This window comes from Aspergillus undulatus (genome assembly GCF_047715775.1).
Source record: "Aspergillus undulatus strain CBS 261.88 unplaced genomic scaffold BDV17scaffold_79, whole genome shotgun sequence".
In the NCBI taxonomy this organism is placed as follows: domain Eukaryota; kingdom Fungi; phylum Ascomycota; class Eurotiomycetes; order Eurotiales; family Aspergillaceae; genus Aspergillus; species Aspergillus undulatus.
The window spans coordinates 101,455-118,186 of NW_027396683.1; the positions used below are offsets into that span (position 1 = coordinate 101,455).

Consider the following 16,732-nt stretch of genomic DNA (forward strand, 5'->3'; position numbering starts at 1 on the left):
AAGGAGATCTGACGTGTGGGGCACATCTCGCTTTGCTAGCGGAGTTCCGCCCACTTAGCCTTTCGGGGCGTCGGATTCCCGCTTGTCCGCAGAGGTCTATATAGGACACCTCGTATTCAGGCTGGTGGGATTCCGCAAGAAAATCCGCAGCAAAATCCATAGCATACGCCGCCATTATGTGTCCAGGAGTCGGGTATATAGTCTCTATTCACGCCGCAGTATCCTGCACATACCCTCAAGACAACAATTCGCAACAAACAACAGAGCCAATTCTTCCAATTTCGATTCCAATTCCAACTCAAGCACCATGTCTACCATTATCATTCCAAAGTCAACGGTTTTTGTCTGCGGCGCAAGCGGCACCCAAGGCGGCGCAATCACCACCCGCCTCCTCGACACAAACCCAAACACAAGAATCCACGCCATTGCCCGCGACGCCTCTTCAGAACGAAATCAAGCACTCGCCGCCGCAGGCGTCACTCTCTTCCCCGGCTCCTTTGACGACGAATCCTCCCTGCGCACCGCCATGATCGGGTGCTCGGGGCTCTTTCTCAACCTAATGCCGAACCTTGCAGACGCGAGTCAAGAACTCGCACAAGCAAAGCGCATCATCTCAATCGCAAAAGAAGTCGGCGTCCAGCATGTCGTCTACTCCAGCGGTCTAATCCAGGGCGTTGAGGGACGAAAGTATTGGGATCCCAGCAGCTTCGTGGCGAAAATCGTACTTAGCAAAAGGGCGGTCGAGGATGCTGTCCGCGCCGCAGGGTTCAAGCACTACACTATTCTTCGACCGGGGAACTTCATGAGCAATTACATCGCGCCATATATCTATTCTATGTATCCCGGCTTAGCTGAAAAGGGCGAGTACTCTACGGCGTTTACCCGCAACACGATCATCCCGATGGTTGATCCGAACGATATTGGTCGATTTGGCGCCGCTGCTTTCGCAGACCCGGATAGGTTTCATGGCAAGGAGATCTCGCTCGCATCGCAGTTGATGACGCTGGATGAAGTTCTCGGTTCAATTTCGAAAGCGACAGGTAGAGACCTGAAAGCGAACTATATGTCGGATGAGGAGATCGATGCACAGAAAGCGACAAACCCGTTCGTGGCTGGGCAGTTGATGATGAGGGATATGGCGGAGGGAGTCGATATGGATGAGGTACACTCATGGGGGGTTCCAATTGGAAGCTTTGGCCAGTTTTTGGAGAGGGAGGAGGAGAGGGTGAAGAAGACATTCTCTGTCTAGTCGGCAACAAATCTTATATTTCATCCGATATTTTCTTTTTTTTCTTTCTTCTGTCTGACATGATTTTGTAAATTTCTGTCAAATTCAATTTCGTCCAAAGACAAAATCGCATTTCTCATCTAACGAATATTTCCACTCCTAGGAAGCAAAGTAATGTAGAGTGGACAATTCAGTTAGCGTCGAGAAATATATTTTTGCACGAACAGCTGATTGAGGCTAATACTCTTAGACTGACAGGGCACACGGCCTCTGTAAGTTTTTCGAAGACATTCATATTGGGACAGGGGATCAAGCAGGCTTTTCAAACGTCAATGCATTCACCTCATTTCCCCTTCGGCTTTCCCCCGTTCCGAGTCTCGGCATGCCGACGGGATATGACGGCGACGGCGTACCCGAGATCGGCCACACGTGTTGGCCAAATTATTATTAACCCCCAGCCGTCGCAACCGACCAGTAAAAAAAATGAGGCGAGGCGTGTCAAATTGTCAACGGAGGAGATTCGGTGCGGGTCAAAGTGTCCATTCCATCCGGAGGTCAAAAAGTAGCAAGCGCTCCGTGACTCCGACGCCCGTTCTGGCGACTGGTCCACGCCGAGACTTCTCCGTTGACCCGCCACAGGATTCTCTTCGTAGCTCTCTCCAGAAAACTACGCCTTCACGAGCTGGGCTATGGAGTTCAGCCCTAACATGCCATGTTTCTGCAACGGGCTTCTAGAAGGAGTGGAGGTTAGAGACCCATAATGAGCCGTTGATGTCCGGGTTGGATGATTTTTAAACTCTGCGTTGCCAGGGGATTCCGATGTATAAATACAGGCCTAGTCCCTGGGAAGGAAACGTAGACTATACACCGCACCTCTATTGATTTTTTTTTCCTTCCTCTCTCAACATACGCAACTCTCCGAACCGCTTCCCATAGCCAATCTTCCAACATGAGCGTAACATACGACGTCTACCGCGGCTCCGCCAGCGGCGCCATCGTCCCGGCCTCGACCACGCAAACCATCGCCCCCCACGAAGTCTACATCGAGACAACACACTCGGGTCTCTGCGGGACAGACGAGCACTATCTCAAGGCCGACCAGGTTCTCGGTCACGAGGGCATCGGTATCGTCAAGGCCGTCGGTTCCACGGTCACATCGGTGAAGGTTGGCGACCGCGTTGGATTCGGGTATACGCATAAGATTTGTGCGGAATGTGATAACTGCGCTGCTGGTGGGTTTGCGCATTTTCTTCTCCAAGGCCTGTCGACAAGGGAAAGCTCTTGTTAGTTCGGCTTTGCTAATAAAAATTGTCTTCACAGGGGTGGACCAATTCTGCCGCACCGGAACAAACTACGGCTTTGGCGACCTCCAAAACGGCACATTCGGCAGCGGCGCAATCTGGGACTCCAAATGCGTCTACCCCATTCCCGAGGGCTACGACTCCGCCTACGCGGCGCCCCTAATGTGCGCCGGCGCAACGGTGTGGACTGTGCTCACCGAGTTCGGAATCAAGCCTGCCGAGCGCGTCGGCATCATGGGGATGGGCGGGCTCGGCCATATCGCTATCAAACTTGCCGCTGCCATGGGGTACCATGTTGTTGTGCTTTCGAGCTCAGACCGGAAGAGGGAGGAGGCGATGGAGTATGGTGCCGCTGAGTACCATGTTATTCGCGCGGGTGAGGAGACGCCGAAGGAGTTGGTTCCTGTTAAGCATTTGTTGCTTTGTGGGAGTTTTGGGGTGGATGATTATTCTTTGTGAGTATACCCTGGGCTGGCACTTTTTAATGCTGCATTGAGTAGAATGCTAACCAGGTTGTGATAGGCTGCTCCCCCTCGTCGACACCTGCAGCAGCATCTACCCACTCACAGTCTCCTTCGAGCCCGCGAAGATCCCCACGCTGGACCTGCTCTTCAAGGGTGTCCGTGTCCAGGGGTCACTGGTTGCTTCGCGGCAGAGCATCCGCGGCCTGCTGAAGTTTGCGGCTGCGAAGAAGATTTACCCTACCATCATGACTTTCCCCCTCTCGAAAGAAGGTATTGAGGAGGCGATGGCGGCTCTGAGAGAGGGCAAGATTCGCTACCGCGCTGTTCTTGTTCGGTGAGCGTTGTATTTACTGTGGATTTGATTGGAGAGGTGACTAGGGAGGATTGGACACCGAAGTATTTAATAACCAGAAGTTTGAAGTTTCATCATCGCACGAATTCTCATATCCGCATTTTTACGCTGGGCATAAGTTCTGCGGAGGCCGAATCCTAGACAATAATATCCTAGTTACAAACGCCGTACTGACATCGAAACTCAGTTCAACGACGCGTATTAGCTTCAGAGAGCAAAAGGCTACCCTAGCCTAAGTTACCTAACCCGGACTCATGTTTGGCAGCTTTCAAAAATCGGCCAATTCGTGGCTCAAACAGCGTTAATCAATCCCAGACACTTCCCCACAGCACACTTTACCCACCACAGCCGCGAACCGAACACGATCAGTCTTCCCCCAGAGTCGGCAGTAAACAGGGAGATTGAATTCACCCAAAGGATGATCACACGAAGGAACAGTAAGAAAAGGCTAAAGGCAAGAATGCGGGGCGCAGAGACGAATCCCGGCTGAAGTGCCGTCTGGTGCCTGGCCAGCGAGCTCCGCCCCGTGTCCGTGTCCCTGTCCCTGTTGAGAAGGGTGCAGGCGATCTTGGCTGAAACCAGTATACATTAAACTTGTCGCTGAAGACCTCATCCCGCGCCCAATATGGAAATATTCAATTAGCCTAAAACGGCCGCTGCATCGGTGTGCACTCCGACTCTTAAGGGTTGATTCTTTTCATTGTTTGATGGACGTACCTGTGTATAAAAGGACAAAATCGCCGCCACCTCCATCTTCATCACTCCTCAAAGCTCTGGAAGCTCAAGTCTCGTTCTTTTTACTTTTGTTTGAATCAAATCCATACTTTCCATTCCCTTCATCCATTCCCATTCTCCATTCCATAACCTTTATCTCCAGCCCATCGCAATGCGCTACCTCGCATCAACCGCCCTCCTCGCCTCGGCCTCCCTGGCCTCAGCTGCCGTTCTCCCTAGACAATCATCCAGCCTACACGATGCCTTTGTTGCAGCCGGAAAGACCTACTTCGGTACTTGCTCCGACCGGGCCCTGCTCCAGGATAGTCAGAATGAGGCCGTTCTGAATGCGCAGTTTGGCGCGCTCACGCCGGAGAATAGTATGAAGTGGGATACTATTGAGCGTTTGTCACCTTTTCTTTGAGATGTGAGGTTCAGTGACGGAAGAACATTGAGCTGATGCAATAGATGGGATACAGCGTCTCAGGGAAGTTTCAACTTCGACCAGGCGGATTTCTTGGTATGCTCAAGTTCTATCTACAGTGTCCTCGCAATTGGATTGCTTGAGAGTACTGACGAGGTTCCAATTGCAGGTCGACTATGCGACAACAAACGGCAAGCTGGTTCGCGGCCACACTCTCGGTATGTCTACTCGCTGACCTGACTCGGGAGGTCATTTCCATCCTCAACCGTAAGCCGAACAGACAGAACTGACCAAATCCCTCCTCACCAGTCTGGCACTCCCAACTACCCTCCTGGGTCTCCGCAATCACCGACGCCGCAACCCTCGAGGACGTGATCGTAACCCACATCAACGAGCTCGCGGGCCGGTACAAGGGCAAGATCGCGCACTGGGTATGACCTCTAGCCACAGCAGCCAACCCCCTTGGAATGACATTGATTGATTGCGTAGGACGTCGTCAACGAGATCTTCAACGAAGACGGCACATTCCGCAACAGCGTCTTCTACAACGTCCTCGGCGAGGACTTTGTCCGGATTGCGTTTGAGGCTGCGCGCGCGGCGGATCCCGATGCGAAGCTTTATATCAATGACTATAAGTACGTCGGACATCTCTTCTGGGGTAGACGTAAAGTGACGCGATTGCTAATGTGATATCATTATGAAACAGCTTGGACTCGGCGAGCTACGCCAAGACGCAGGCCATGGCTCGCTATGTCTCGCAGTGGTTGGCGGACGGTGTGCCCATTGACGGCATTGGGTCGCAGGGTCATTACAGGTAAGTAGAGGACTGACTGAATTCCTCTCAATCCGCGAAACGAGGCTTTGACTGACTTTCTTCCTTCAAAGCGCGAGCCACTGGTCTAGCTCTGAAGCTCCAGCATAAGTACCCCCGATCTGAATGTCAATTGAAATGATGATACTGACAGCCTAGAACAGCTCTCGCCTCCCTTGCAGCATCGGGCGTCTCGGAAGTCGCAATCACGGAGCTTGATATCGCGGGTGCTGCTTCGGCTGACTATCTCAACGTGAGTACTTGGCCAAGTCCATCTCAATTGGCGAATGTCACTGACGTGGATGTAAATAGCTGTTGAACGCCTGCCTGGATGAGGCAAAGTGCGTTGGTATCTCGGTCTGGGGAGTTTCCGACAAGGTACCTCATTGCACAGCGAAGTTGGGAGAGTTAGGGCTAACGACCGACAGGACTCATGGCGCTCCGAGCTCACCCCCTTGCTGTTCGACTCCAACTACCAGCCAAAGGATGCGTACAACGCTATCATCAATGCTCTGTAGTCGGCGAATGGGAATAGGTCAAGGGTAGCAGATGCGATCGTGAACAAAACAGACCGGGCGGGCTCGGATTATATATATTCTCTCTCTAGCACAGCATTCCCAGTATTGCAAGAGCAATGGCATCGGAAGCAATTGCACATAACTAACCACACAAGGCTATGCTAGTATTAGTGGATGGATGTTGCTTGAACCTTCCCAATCAATCGTTCGTGAAGCTATTCTTAGCCCTACCTTCGTACTTCGTATTTCGTACTCCAGACCGAACCGAGGGAAACAAAACTGGTGCCTAACATGAACCTGAGACATGAAACAAGTCACAGCAGCGAGTGGCCAATCGCGTTGAAGGAACGGCCGCTAGTCGGGGCGCCGAGGATCGCCCTTTGCCTGTTCTTCTTGCCCACTGCTCCAAGGAGTCTGGACTGTGCAACACTGAGATGGGAGTGGGACTGCACTGCCGCAATTGTGCGACTGCACTGGCAGTTCTCGAGAGCTCAAGCTCGAGCTCGATTCAGGAGAAATTCTTATCGATATATGCCAGACCGTGACGGCGCAATTGCAATCGAGCCGTCAGATGACGCAGCCCGCTTCATAACCGGTCCACTTGATGTCGATCGCGCAAGCGCCATCGCCATCGCAGTCGCAGCGGGCCGAGTAGACTGAGTGCTGGAATCAAGAAAGATGACGCTTTTCGCCGATCAGGACAGGCCGAGTAAGCAAGCATAGATCGGAAGGCGCTGTCCAGGAACAGAGAAGGCAGAGCTCCACAGGATACGCACAAGCCAATCCACGGATTCGTCGAGGGACAGGAACAAGTGTCGAGGCCGCGTACCTTATTGGTGATTGGCGTCCATGGGCTTCCAGATCCATGCACTTTCTGTCATTCACACGGACTCGGAAGTCCTTGGGTTCCTGAAGGTCCGGCTGACCCGATCTCCTCTTCACTGCACTGCCTCGTTTTTGTCCTTGTTATATTCTCTCTTCCTCCCTGTCTCTTTTCTTCCACCTACTGCGACTCTCGGACGAGCGATTCTATATACCTCACCACCACCACCACTGAATTATGTCTTAACCACCCACCGCCTCCACCAGCCACCGGTCACCACACCACACCACACCACCAGTATACCTCCAGCATAACCATCAGACTCAATCACCACCACCACCACCACCTCCTCACCATTCTCAAACCCTGAACAAGAAAAAGAAAGTTTACAATGGCCCTCTCCAACTCCGCCGTCATCGTCATCGTCATCGTCGCCTGTCTCGCGGCCGTGACGCTGGGCGCTGCTCTGTTCAGGCAATACAACCCCGCCGACGCCCCCGCGATCCGCCGCTTCCCGCGCGAGCAGGAGATGTATATGCGCTCGGTGCGCCTGAAGAATCTGGGGTTTAATTATCGCGAGTCGAGGACGCCTATGCCGAGGGATGTGGAGAGTGCTAGTATGTTTATCCCAATAATTTATTATTATTATTTTTGTGATGATGGGGGTTGGATTGCTAACGGGCGTTTACTACTACTATAGTGACGGCGGATGACTCCTCGCGATATTAAGATCATATTGCGGCAACCCGACAGATTCGACGGGGGACAAAATGGCGTTTGATTGATTCGATTTGATGGAGTACACGGATATCGATATTTACGTCTGGCGTTCGGGGAAATTATCCATGGCGGCATTTGGGATCGGACTGGACTACTGGGTTCTGTCCGACTATATCACGATTATTTATGAGGCTTATTGAGCGATTGATTATGAGATACCGTCACTTAGCAATTGAATACTCCACTTTGACTGAAGTCAATAACTCTTCAGAATTTTAGCCAGCGTCGTCAGCACTCCACCTGTGGTTCCTGTTCCATTCCTTTGAAAGAGTGGCAGTTGCAGTGGCTCCAATCGGATTCAACCGCGTTTCTTTGCCTGTCTGGGTGTTCACGTGATGGAGAGCTGTCTCATGGAAGCCTGTAGAACATTGCACTGCATGAAGACTGTGAATTGTTTGTTTGCTTGGATTATTCAATTCTGTTCCTGCCCAAATCTGGACCTGGACCTTGTTCAACTGACACAGACCACCGGTTTGATTCCTGCCGGCACTAGAGGGCCAAGCCTTGCTGCCCCTCTACTTAATTTCTCTGCTCCACTATAAACGGATCTGTGATGCCGACCATGTCTCTAGGTAGGTAGAACAATGTAGAGAATTGACCTGGTCACTGCTTGGCCAATTCTTTCTTCCAGCATGCAATCAAATCCTCCTTGCTAAAGAAAGGCTCCGGTTGACGTTTCTGGTTCTGGTCCTGATTCTGAATCAAGCCCCAATGCGAAAGGTGCTCCCAGGGATCGAGATCGACTTCCTTCACCTTTCTGTTCTGATTGCAATGGACATCGTCCAGATCCACGATGTAACTACCTTCTATGTTAACTGGGCTTCATAAGTTTTGAGACAATCTCACCATCTGCTTTGCCCAGAGTGTCCCAAAGCACGCTTCCCAGCCACAGATCCTCGTGGACAAATTGATGCTCGCCAAAGTCCCTGATTGCCGGTAACAAAAGGCTAGCTTAGACATCCCGTCTTAGTAGTAACATCGCCGGGACTCGCAAAATGTGGCGTACCATAAAGCTTCCAGGAAAGCTACCTGCACTCGCTGCCGCTCCTCCTTGTTCCTCAACCATATAATCGAGAATCCGGGCTGTGTTTCGGCAGCCGCCCCTCTCAGCTTTTTGGAGATTCATGATCTCTCGCCAGGCAGACTTCATACCTATACTGGCGATAGTTGTCGTTAAGTCTTGAGCGGGTGAACCTTTAGTTCGATTGTCAGTTTACAAGAAGAGGCTAAATATCTCCAGCACTGTAAACGTACGGCTTAACCACCTCCACAATGGCCGATTTTGACGGGCCTTCCCTATCTTCAGGCTTTACTCTCCTGTCGCATTGGATCACTCGGTAGACCTCATGTTGCTCCCATACGCCGCTGCAGATTCTAAAGTGGTATTTTTCTTTGTGGGAGAGGATGATCGTCCATTATGTAGCCCATATACCTAGTCCCCATAGCGCCATCAGAGTAGCTTCCTCTTCTTGATGGATTAGCCATGACGATGGGATTGTGGGAAGTGAAGATGGCGAAAGTTGGATGCAGGAAGCCACGAAGGCTCTATATTCCGGTTGTATGTCACGTGCCAAGTCTGTACTTCTATATTGGTGATTGACATCAATAGCCATATTGAGTTCCAGATAAGGAATCCCGTGATAATGGAGATTTAGTAATGGATGAGGTTCACGAGGATGTTAACATTGAGGAGGATGTTCAGGATCGAGGTTTCCGGGCATGCCCATGATATAGTCCTTCCCCTTCGCTTCCCTCCCTCACAGTACCTAGGTACCTTCCAATACACTGGCCCCGAACATTCCAACTTGAATACACCGATAAGTGAAGGTGACAGGTTAGATTAGAACGAAAACCGAGAGGATAGACGATAAAAATAAAGGTGAGCGTTCAATTGCAGGTAGCCACGACAGAAGCCCTAAGTAAGCTTTAGATATCTGGAGACGTGAAATAACGGCTAGCTGAATGTTAGGGCCGGGTATCGAACATGATGGAATTCCAATCACCTATTCAATACTACAACTAGAGAAACCCCAGAGCTTCTCCAGCTGCGGGAACGAATTACCTCGGGCAGATTTATCAACACCCGTTCAGCACGCCGAGCTCCACTACCTACCTACCTATCGTTAGCCGCCCAACTCCAACTCCAAGTTGGAGACCTGAATCCAACAATAATGAATGCTATCTCACCAAAAAAATATCTTATCAGCCGGGCAGTCGCGTTGCGTTGCGCTTCTGCTTCCTCGCCCCGCCTATTCACCTTTCTATTGTTGCCGTACATCCTCACTAGAATTCAGACCTCAGTCACAATGTACGACCTCGTCATCACAAACGGAATCTGCGTCACAGCTTCAGATGAAGCACCGCTCGATATTACTATTCAAGGCGAGAGGATCGCGCTCACAGCGCCTTCCGGCTCCCTCTCAACCCAGGGCATCAGAGTAATCGATGCCGCTGGCGGTTACGTCAATGGTAAGGTAGAGGTTCTAAAATGTACAGTGCCCATGACTGACTTGCCATTAGCCCGGCGGCATCGACTGCCACGTCTACCTCCAAGAGCCAAGTATGTTCGGCAAGGGTACATCAGCCGACAACTATGAGTCGGGTTCTCGATCCGCCATAGCCGGGGGAATCACCACGATCATTACATTCGCCCCGCTGCAAAAAGTCACGGATTCTACACCGCTAAGTATAATCCACAGCACGCTATCTCTCGCAACCGGCCAATGCTACTGCTACTGCGACTTCAGTTTCCACGTCCTCGGTACAGCAAGTTTGAAGGCCCTATCGGAATTCCCTCGACTCCGAGAAGAAGGAATAAGCTCAGTGAAGATCTACATGACCTACGAAGCCCTACAACTTTGAGACAGCGAAATCCTACCCGTTCTCCTGGCCGCGCGCAAGAATAGAATCCTAGCCATGATCCACGCGGAGAACGGCGAGGTCCTCGACTGGCTCACGAACCAGCTCGAGGACGCGAAGTTATTCGCGCCGAAGTATCATTCCAACTCGAGGCCACCGGTTCTCGAAGCTGAGAGCGACAAATCGCGCTATTGCACTAAGTTCTCTTATTAGGGGTACGCCGATCCTCTTGGTCCATGTTAGTGATGTCGGTGCGACCCGGCGCATTCGCAAGGCGCAATCGCAGGGGCAACCTATTTTCGCTGAGATGTGTCCGCAGTATCTATTTTTTAACCCGGGACGACTTGGAGAAGCCGGGCTTTGAGGGCACGAAATGCGTTTGCTCTCCACCACCTCGTGGCAAATCGGACCAGGACGCGATATGGACGGGATTGGCGAATGGGACGTTTGAAAAATTTTGAGTTCTGAACATTGTCCCTTCCGCTATGATGACGATGACAAAAAGTGGAAAGAAGACTTGTATCACCGAGAAGCGTCCCGTTGGCCAGTTCAAGCATATCCCGAACGGAATACCAGGTGTGGAAACGCGGATGCCACTTGCACTATCAGGCGATAGGCTAGCTCTCACAAAGTTCGTCCAAGTTACGTCGACAAGCGCGGCGAAGCTGTACGGGCTATATCCTAGAAAGGGGGCGCTTATTCCTGGCGTCTCGGATGCGGATGTGACAATTTGGTATCCCGAAAGCTCGAATATGGACCTCACAGTGACGAATGAGATGCTGCACCATGATTGTGATTATACGCCATATGAAGGGAGGAAGATCTACAACTGGCCTCGATATACGATTATTCGCGGAAAGGTCGTGTGGGACCGCGATAATGGGGGAATCGTTGGTGACAAGGGGTATGGGCAGTTCATCAAGCGGGATGCTGCAGTGGGAATCTGGAAGACCACGGAGCAGGAGTTTGACCTTGAGAGTCTATAGCGTACTTGAATGAAATAGCCCGGTAGGAACTAAGTTTTATTGTAAACGGAATTGGTTAGACCTCTCGTTTCTGGTAACTGGAATAGTACAGTAGCAACGGGAGAGCCCATTGGATTTCTTACAGTATGGATCCCCACAAATCCATTCATCTCACCTATACTTCTTGAAAGCTGATGGGAAGATTTCGTTCGGCTGGGCTTTGTATGGTCTCCTTTTCATCCCGCCTTTGGAGCACCAACTCCACGCTGGGGCTAGAGAAAGACGACCCATGATTCTCCGGCCCCTACCATAAGTTACTGCGCATAATTTCTCGAATTGAGCTTCAAATAACCGAGAACAGAAATAGTCCAAGAGAGTGAGGATTGATTGGCTGCGTGAGTGTCCCGCGCTTACTGCTGCACAGAACAGCGCACTAGCAGTGTGATTGAGGGAAGATCGTCTGATAAACAGGGAGACGAAAGAAGATTGTGCTCACTTGCGCGGCAGGGGCTTCCGCGAAAATTCAACTTCTGCAGTCTGCAGCTCACATTCCTCTCCACTTGGTCCTAGGTGGCCCCAACAAGAAACACCTAGGCATCGATGGCCATGGAAGACGATGCTCACAATCACCGCCTCCTGTCAGCAAATAAATGGTTCGATTGGAACGGGGTTCAGAATGTCTATTTGGGCCGTTATAACCAAAGGGCAGATGAACGGTGTGTTGGTTATTCTCAGCAGCGAGGACCAATGTTGACAGCGAAGCGCTGCACAGACCGATTTGCTTTGAGGTCGGAAATCGTCGGTCGTCTGGTGAAGCAAAAAAAGAGGGGTCGGTATTGCGGGGTTGCTGGATTCCTTTAGGAACTGCTTCTCAAAAAACGCATCCTGCCTGGGTTTGCATCGGCGTTCCGGTCGAGCAGGGATTGCTCCAGGGAGAGCCAGCTGTAATCGAGACTACTTCGATGAGGGTGGAATCCGAAGGCCCTGAATGGATGAATAAGGAAATGTGGTGCATTCCAACTCAAAGGAGCCAGGTTTGCAGCCCTGCCAAGGATCAGGGAACTTGCGTCAGTGACGACCTATAGTTCGCGAGGGTTAGATAACGTGTTGGACACGATGGATTCAGCGTCCGAATACTCGAATCACCCGTTGGAATCTCATCAGTTGAGCCTATGCCTCAGTCACCGAAGTCCGCCTCAGTTCATACTGCCGAATTGGCCCAGGTCCTCATAGCTTTTTGAGATGCGACGATACCATGTCCTTGATAAGACCGCGTGGGAACGACCCGTCCCGGGGCACTGGTGTCGGGTTTCGCGCTTGGCTGCAGAGGATTGGGCTCTCCACACCACCCTGGCTGCATGAAAGGCAGGATGACTGCCAGCTGGTTCTGTTCCATTGGTTGTCACATCCGCCGCCGCGATAACCATCTCAGCTGAAGTCCCGATCGTGGGGGAGTGCTGCTGGCTCTACGACTCATGTATGTAATGCAAATGCCAGCTCACACCCACTGCTCACAAATAGCCTCTAGCACGAGTCATGAGATGGCACAATGCTTTGGTCTGTGTCATGACTAGTGTCGCTTGCCTGGATTTCTCTCACTTGTTTATTGTGATTCGTTCCTTGACCGCAACAACAACAACAACAACAACGGTAGCATTCAATGCACGAACCCCTGTCAAAAATATGTATCAATGTATGGTAGAACTTTTCCTGAGTTTTAACAATAGTTAGCACTGCCTGGGCGCGAACGCTTTTTATAGTTCAAGACCTGGTTTTGACTATCTTCAGTCTTATTACCACGAACAAAGCTCAAGCCAAGTTGCATACCTGCAAGACTTTGTCAAATTCCTTCCTTTCCTATATTTCCAAATGGCTACCAGTAGAGAGGTAACTTGTTCGACCAAGCAGTCCATGGCGGTTTATCGCTGTGGGCGTCACCATTCGAGAGAGCGAGCCGAAAAGGTCGTCGAGATATGCGGCCGTGCTTTCCGACAGGCAGGAGTGCTCTGTGATGTCGAGAACACCACCGCCGATAGCCGAAGACTCGAAGGCGAACTGAAGATGCGAGAGCGTATTTGGGGGAAGCACTTTGATAATGGAGACGAGATCGAAGAATACGTTGCGGATTCGGCATGCGTATCGATTCAGGTGCAGCTATCTCGAGACAAAGATACCGTTAGCGATTTAATCAAACAGAATTTTATAGTATCCTGGCCTCCCGACACGGTCGGAGATGCGTCGAAGAGCTCGGAATATACCAACGTGAATATGGAGTACTATTGGGTTTCGCTGGAAGATGAAAAGGAGGTGTGGCCGCCGAGGATCGTTGAGATACAAGTCGCGACGGATCCAGGCGACAGATTGTTCCGCAATCAACATGAACTGGGCGTCTTGCTGTGCAAATGGGCTGCTATCAATGACAGAGAAGAGGAATGTGGGGATATCCAGCCCCTGTGGGAGCTGCTGGGGGTTTTGGGTTCGCGTCAGGTCGCGGAGCTCAAGAGTGCTCTGGCAGGCCTAGACATCTCGACAGCACCCGGCAGCGAGTATTCGCGCAAGGCTGACGGCTTTGCGGGCGTCGAGTTCAGCCTTGCAATGTACGTGACCGACTCGATCATGCGGTCGCCGCGCGGAATCGAGGCGATCCAGCATAACATCAACACTTTGAGAGGAAGCCCCAAAGCTGAGCAACAGAGACAGAAAGTGGAGGTAATCAGAAACTCGTTTATCGGGCTGGCTTACCTTTACTCTTGGGGCGAGGAGGCGAACAAGATGCTTTTCGACGGCATGGACCATGCCGCACAAGCCCGTCAGCGGATGAGGATTGCCTGGCTAGACAAGAGATGCACAAAAGGCTTTCTCAGAGGGGCGACGCCCACACTGAGAGAGGAAGAGGCCGATGATCTCGAGAAGCTGTGGCTTCTGTTCGAGAGGCACGGACGGCTGCCTGCCCAGTACGTTTTCAGCCTTGCGCGGCTGGGGGTGAAAGGTCACACTCTGCCTTGCTGGCCTGACTTTCGTCGGGCTATCTTCGATCTCGTGTACAACGAACCAAATCGCTCAGGCCTCCGGTGTTAGGACGCAGAAGGGAAGAACATTTGAAGTCTTCGCCTCGTAGGTCGGATTTGTTTGGGCGTGAAGGGAAAGAGGCGGAAAAAGAAGGTGGAGTGGGTGGGAGAGAGATCCTTCCATGGTCGCAATTTTTTCCTAAATTCTTCTGAAATGCTCGTTCTCGGGCCGCATGTGGGAATGACAATTTCAGGTCAGCCTTCGCAATATCTGTAGCTAATGGACTGGCTGACCAGCGACTCAACATTGGGCGTCGGCAATTTACATTCGGTCCAGTTTCGGGGGGTGATGGTGACCAGATTACATCAATCAAAAGATGCAGCTGGTTGAGAAAAGAAGGTCAAGAATTAAAAATGCAAAAAGGAAACAGTTTCGACTCTCTCGCTGCCAAACCACCAATATGCTAGGTAGGGTTTGAAAGAAACGTTGAATAGGGTAATCAGGGATGACCTCTGCGCGTAGGACTTCGACCCGGTAGGAGGCGATGAGGGCAGTTCGTATTCGTGCCAGCGCGAGACCTGAGAGTGTTTGGTCGATTGTGCAAAAGCTTAGCAGCCACCGTTTTGGGGGTTCTGATTACTGTCAGACCTCTCTCCTCCAGAGCCGCGCCTGCCAGGGTACGGCTGCTTGCATACAGTAAATCGAAAGCGCCGGGTCTGGGAACTGCAGCAAAAGTGCATCTTCTCATGATCAAGCCCGCCTGGGCATGCGTGTTTCCCTGTCTCAACTCGGTCTCATTGGTTGAACTTCCATCCTGTACCTCGAGGAGCACCGTGAGTGAGTCACTCCGGGCGTTTGGCAAGGATACTGACGGCCCGGGGAACTCAATCCGATTCCCGATTGGCCTCTTGAGATTTGAAGAAAGAAGCTGGGCATGTCCACTAATTGTAGTGCACACGAGCATTGGCTCCACCGTGCTACTTACTACAGAACAGTTTGATACCTCTCCAGTACACGGTTCATCACAGCAGCAACATACGTGATGACGTTGTCAAGGGTTGGCCAGTGCAGAGAGGCTTTACTCCCGGTGCATGTTAGAGTTGATCAGTAGATCGGGGACAGGGAGAGATCAAGTTTACCTGGGTATCCTATGCACAGCGCCGGAGTGTCTGCTGGAAAAGTTGATATATCATGTCTACGTGATGGCTGCGTCTCTCTTCGAAAGTATTAAAGTAGCTATCAGCCCCTCGCTGCTCTGTTCAGCACTCTTCAGGTTCCCATCAGACACTTGAACTCGCAGAGCTTGGAAAATGTTCTCAACCTTGAGCGAAGAGACGGGTCGCGCAACCGCGGGTCAGGCCCCAGGACATGACGCTCCAGTACCATTGCCGAACATATCCATTGCCTTCGTAATACACAGCGGTGCGCACCCGCCGCCAGGCCATGCGATGAGGAAACCTTGACCTTGGGCTGACAGTCTACAGAATGGCGCGGCAACGGACTTCCTGATACCGCAACGTCATTCATTGTAAGGACAGTGCAAGGAGATGACACTCTAAAGGGCCATTGTGGCGATGTGGTCAGAGCAGTCGCCGACAGGCTCGAAAAGCATCTCGTGGCTCGTGGAGTTGACGCACATCAATTGGACGCAGTCGTCGTCGATTTTTTCGATTACGTTTTCCGGCATGAGCGCCGCAGTCTCGAAGATGCCTGGAATGAATACAGGGAGATGTGAGACTTCTCTTCTAGTCTTGATACGTGATGTTGACTGACTATGATTCTTTTGTTCCGGCTTAGCTATTTCGATGAACGGGACCGCTGGGTAGTTTAGGGCTAATAGAGCCGCTGGGCGAAACAGCGGGTGTGCGGCTGAAGGGTACATTATAGTTGATCCCATTTCTACTGTCGTTTGTTGTCTCTGCTTAGGTGTAACAATGAATTTATTGCGGTTGCTGGATGGTCTTTACTACCCATTGTTCATGCTTACCACACGTCATGCATTGATACAGAATCATATTCCCTTCGCGCGTTCGGCGTAAGCTTCAGTTTCCGTTCCCTCGCAACATCAGACTTCGTCAGTGCGCCGCAAGTCCGAGAATGGGAAGGAAGAGCGCCCCAGAGCATAGTCTAGCGCTGCATTTCCGCTTTACCGACTAGGTGAGATCGTGCGGTGTTTGTAACACCATGAAGGGCATGACCTTGCAGGCGCGTGTACCCTGCAGTCCTGACCAGCACGATCGCAGGATCTTCATAACATCAGCCCCGGGAGATTAGCAATCTCCACTGTCCGTATTTCTGGCAAACAGGCAAAGGGAGATCCTCCTTCAGTTAGGTCGGCGGGAAGCTAAATAAAGTTTTCTCTATGCTCCACAGGTAATCTTGAATGCATGATTAGAAGACAGCGCTTCGGGGCCTGATTGTCATTAAACCCCCCCAGTCTGAGAAGGATGTTGTTGTCAAGAATCCATCTCTCGATGCCCCCTC

General features: G+C 51.4%; 6 protein-coding genes across 6 annotated transcripts; all 6 read left to right on the top strand.

Annotated features, from left to right (window-relative positions):
• Window positions 1–160: 160 nt before the first annotated feature.
• Window positions 161–1,262, top strand: BDV17DRAFT_275984 (NmrA/HSCARG family protein). The gene has a single exon (XM_073759283.1). The coding sequence runs from the start codon at window positions 308–310 to the stop codon at window positions 1,247–1,249; it is 942 nt and encodes a 313-aa protein (XP_073610723.1). The 5' UTR covers window positions 161–307; the 3' UTR covers window positions 1,250–1,262.
• Window positions 1,263–1,928: 666 nt separating this feature from the next.
• Window positions 1,929–3,407, top strand: BDV17DRAFT_275985 (NAD(P)-dependent alcohol dehydrogenase). Its single transcript, XM_073759284.1, has 3 exons — window positions 1,929–2,460; window positions 2,549–2,984; window positions 3,052–3,407. The coding sequence occupies exons 1-3, from the start codon at window positions 2,178–2,180 to the stop codon at window positions 3,329–3,331; spliced, it is 999 nt and encodes a 332-aa protein (XP_073610724.1). The 5' UTR covers window positions 1,929–2,177; the 3' UTR covers window positions 3,332–3,407.
• An 824-nt stretch (window positions 3,408–4,231) lies between these two features.
• Window positions 4,232–5,812, top strand: BDV17DRAFT_295981 (endo-1,4-beta-xylanase; the record flags this gene model as incomplete). The annotated part of the gene is made up of 9 exons (XM_073763197.1): window positions 4,232–4,463; window positions 4,539–4,579; window positions 4,653–4,701; window positions 4,793–4,914; window positions 4,973–5,118; window positions 5,190–5,297; window positions 5,454–5,547; window positions 5,607–5,672; window positions 5,723–5,812. 9 exons carry the CDS (start codon window positions 4,232–4,234, stop codon window positions 5,810–5,812), a joined length of 948 nt encoding a protein of 315 aa, XP_073610725.1.
• Window positions 5,813–7,026: 1,214 nt separating this feature from the next.
• On the top strand, window positions 7,027–7,364 carry BDV17DRAFT_295982 (uncharacterized protein; the record flags this gene model as incomplete). Its single annotated transcript, XM_073763198.1, has 2 exons — window positions 7,027–7,252; window positions 7,336–7,364. The coding sequence occupies 2 exons, from the start codon at window positions 7,027–7,029 to the stop codon at window positions 7,362–7,364; spliced, it is 255 nt and encodes an 84-aa protein (XP_073610726.1).
• Window positions 7,365–9,721: 2,357 nt separating this feature from the next.
• Window positions 9,722–11,260, top strand: BDV17DRAFT_285116 (uncharacterized protein; the record flags this gene model as incomplete). Its single annotated transcript, XM_073760643.1, has 6 exons — window positions 9,722–9,889; window positions 9,936–10,238; window positions 10,317–10,408; window positions 10,449–10,512; window positions 10,625–10,719; window positions 10,780–11,260. 6 exons carry the CDS (start codon window positions 9,722–9,724, stop codon window positions 11,258–11,260), a joined length of 1,203 nt encoding a protein of 400 aa, XP_073610727.1.
• Window positions 11,261–13,150: 1,890 nt separating this feature from the next.
• On the top strand, window positions 13,151–14,317 carry BDV17DRAFT_295985 (uncharacterized protein; the record flags this gene model as incomplete). Its single annotated transcript, XM_073763199.1, has 1 exon — window positions 13,151–14,317. One exon carries the CDS (start codon window positions 13,151–13,153, stop codon window positions 14,315–14,317), a length of 1,167 nt encoding a protein of 388 aa, XP_073610728.1.
• Between the last annotated feature and the right edge of the window lie 2,415 nt (window positions 14,318–16,732).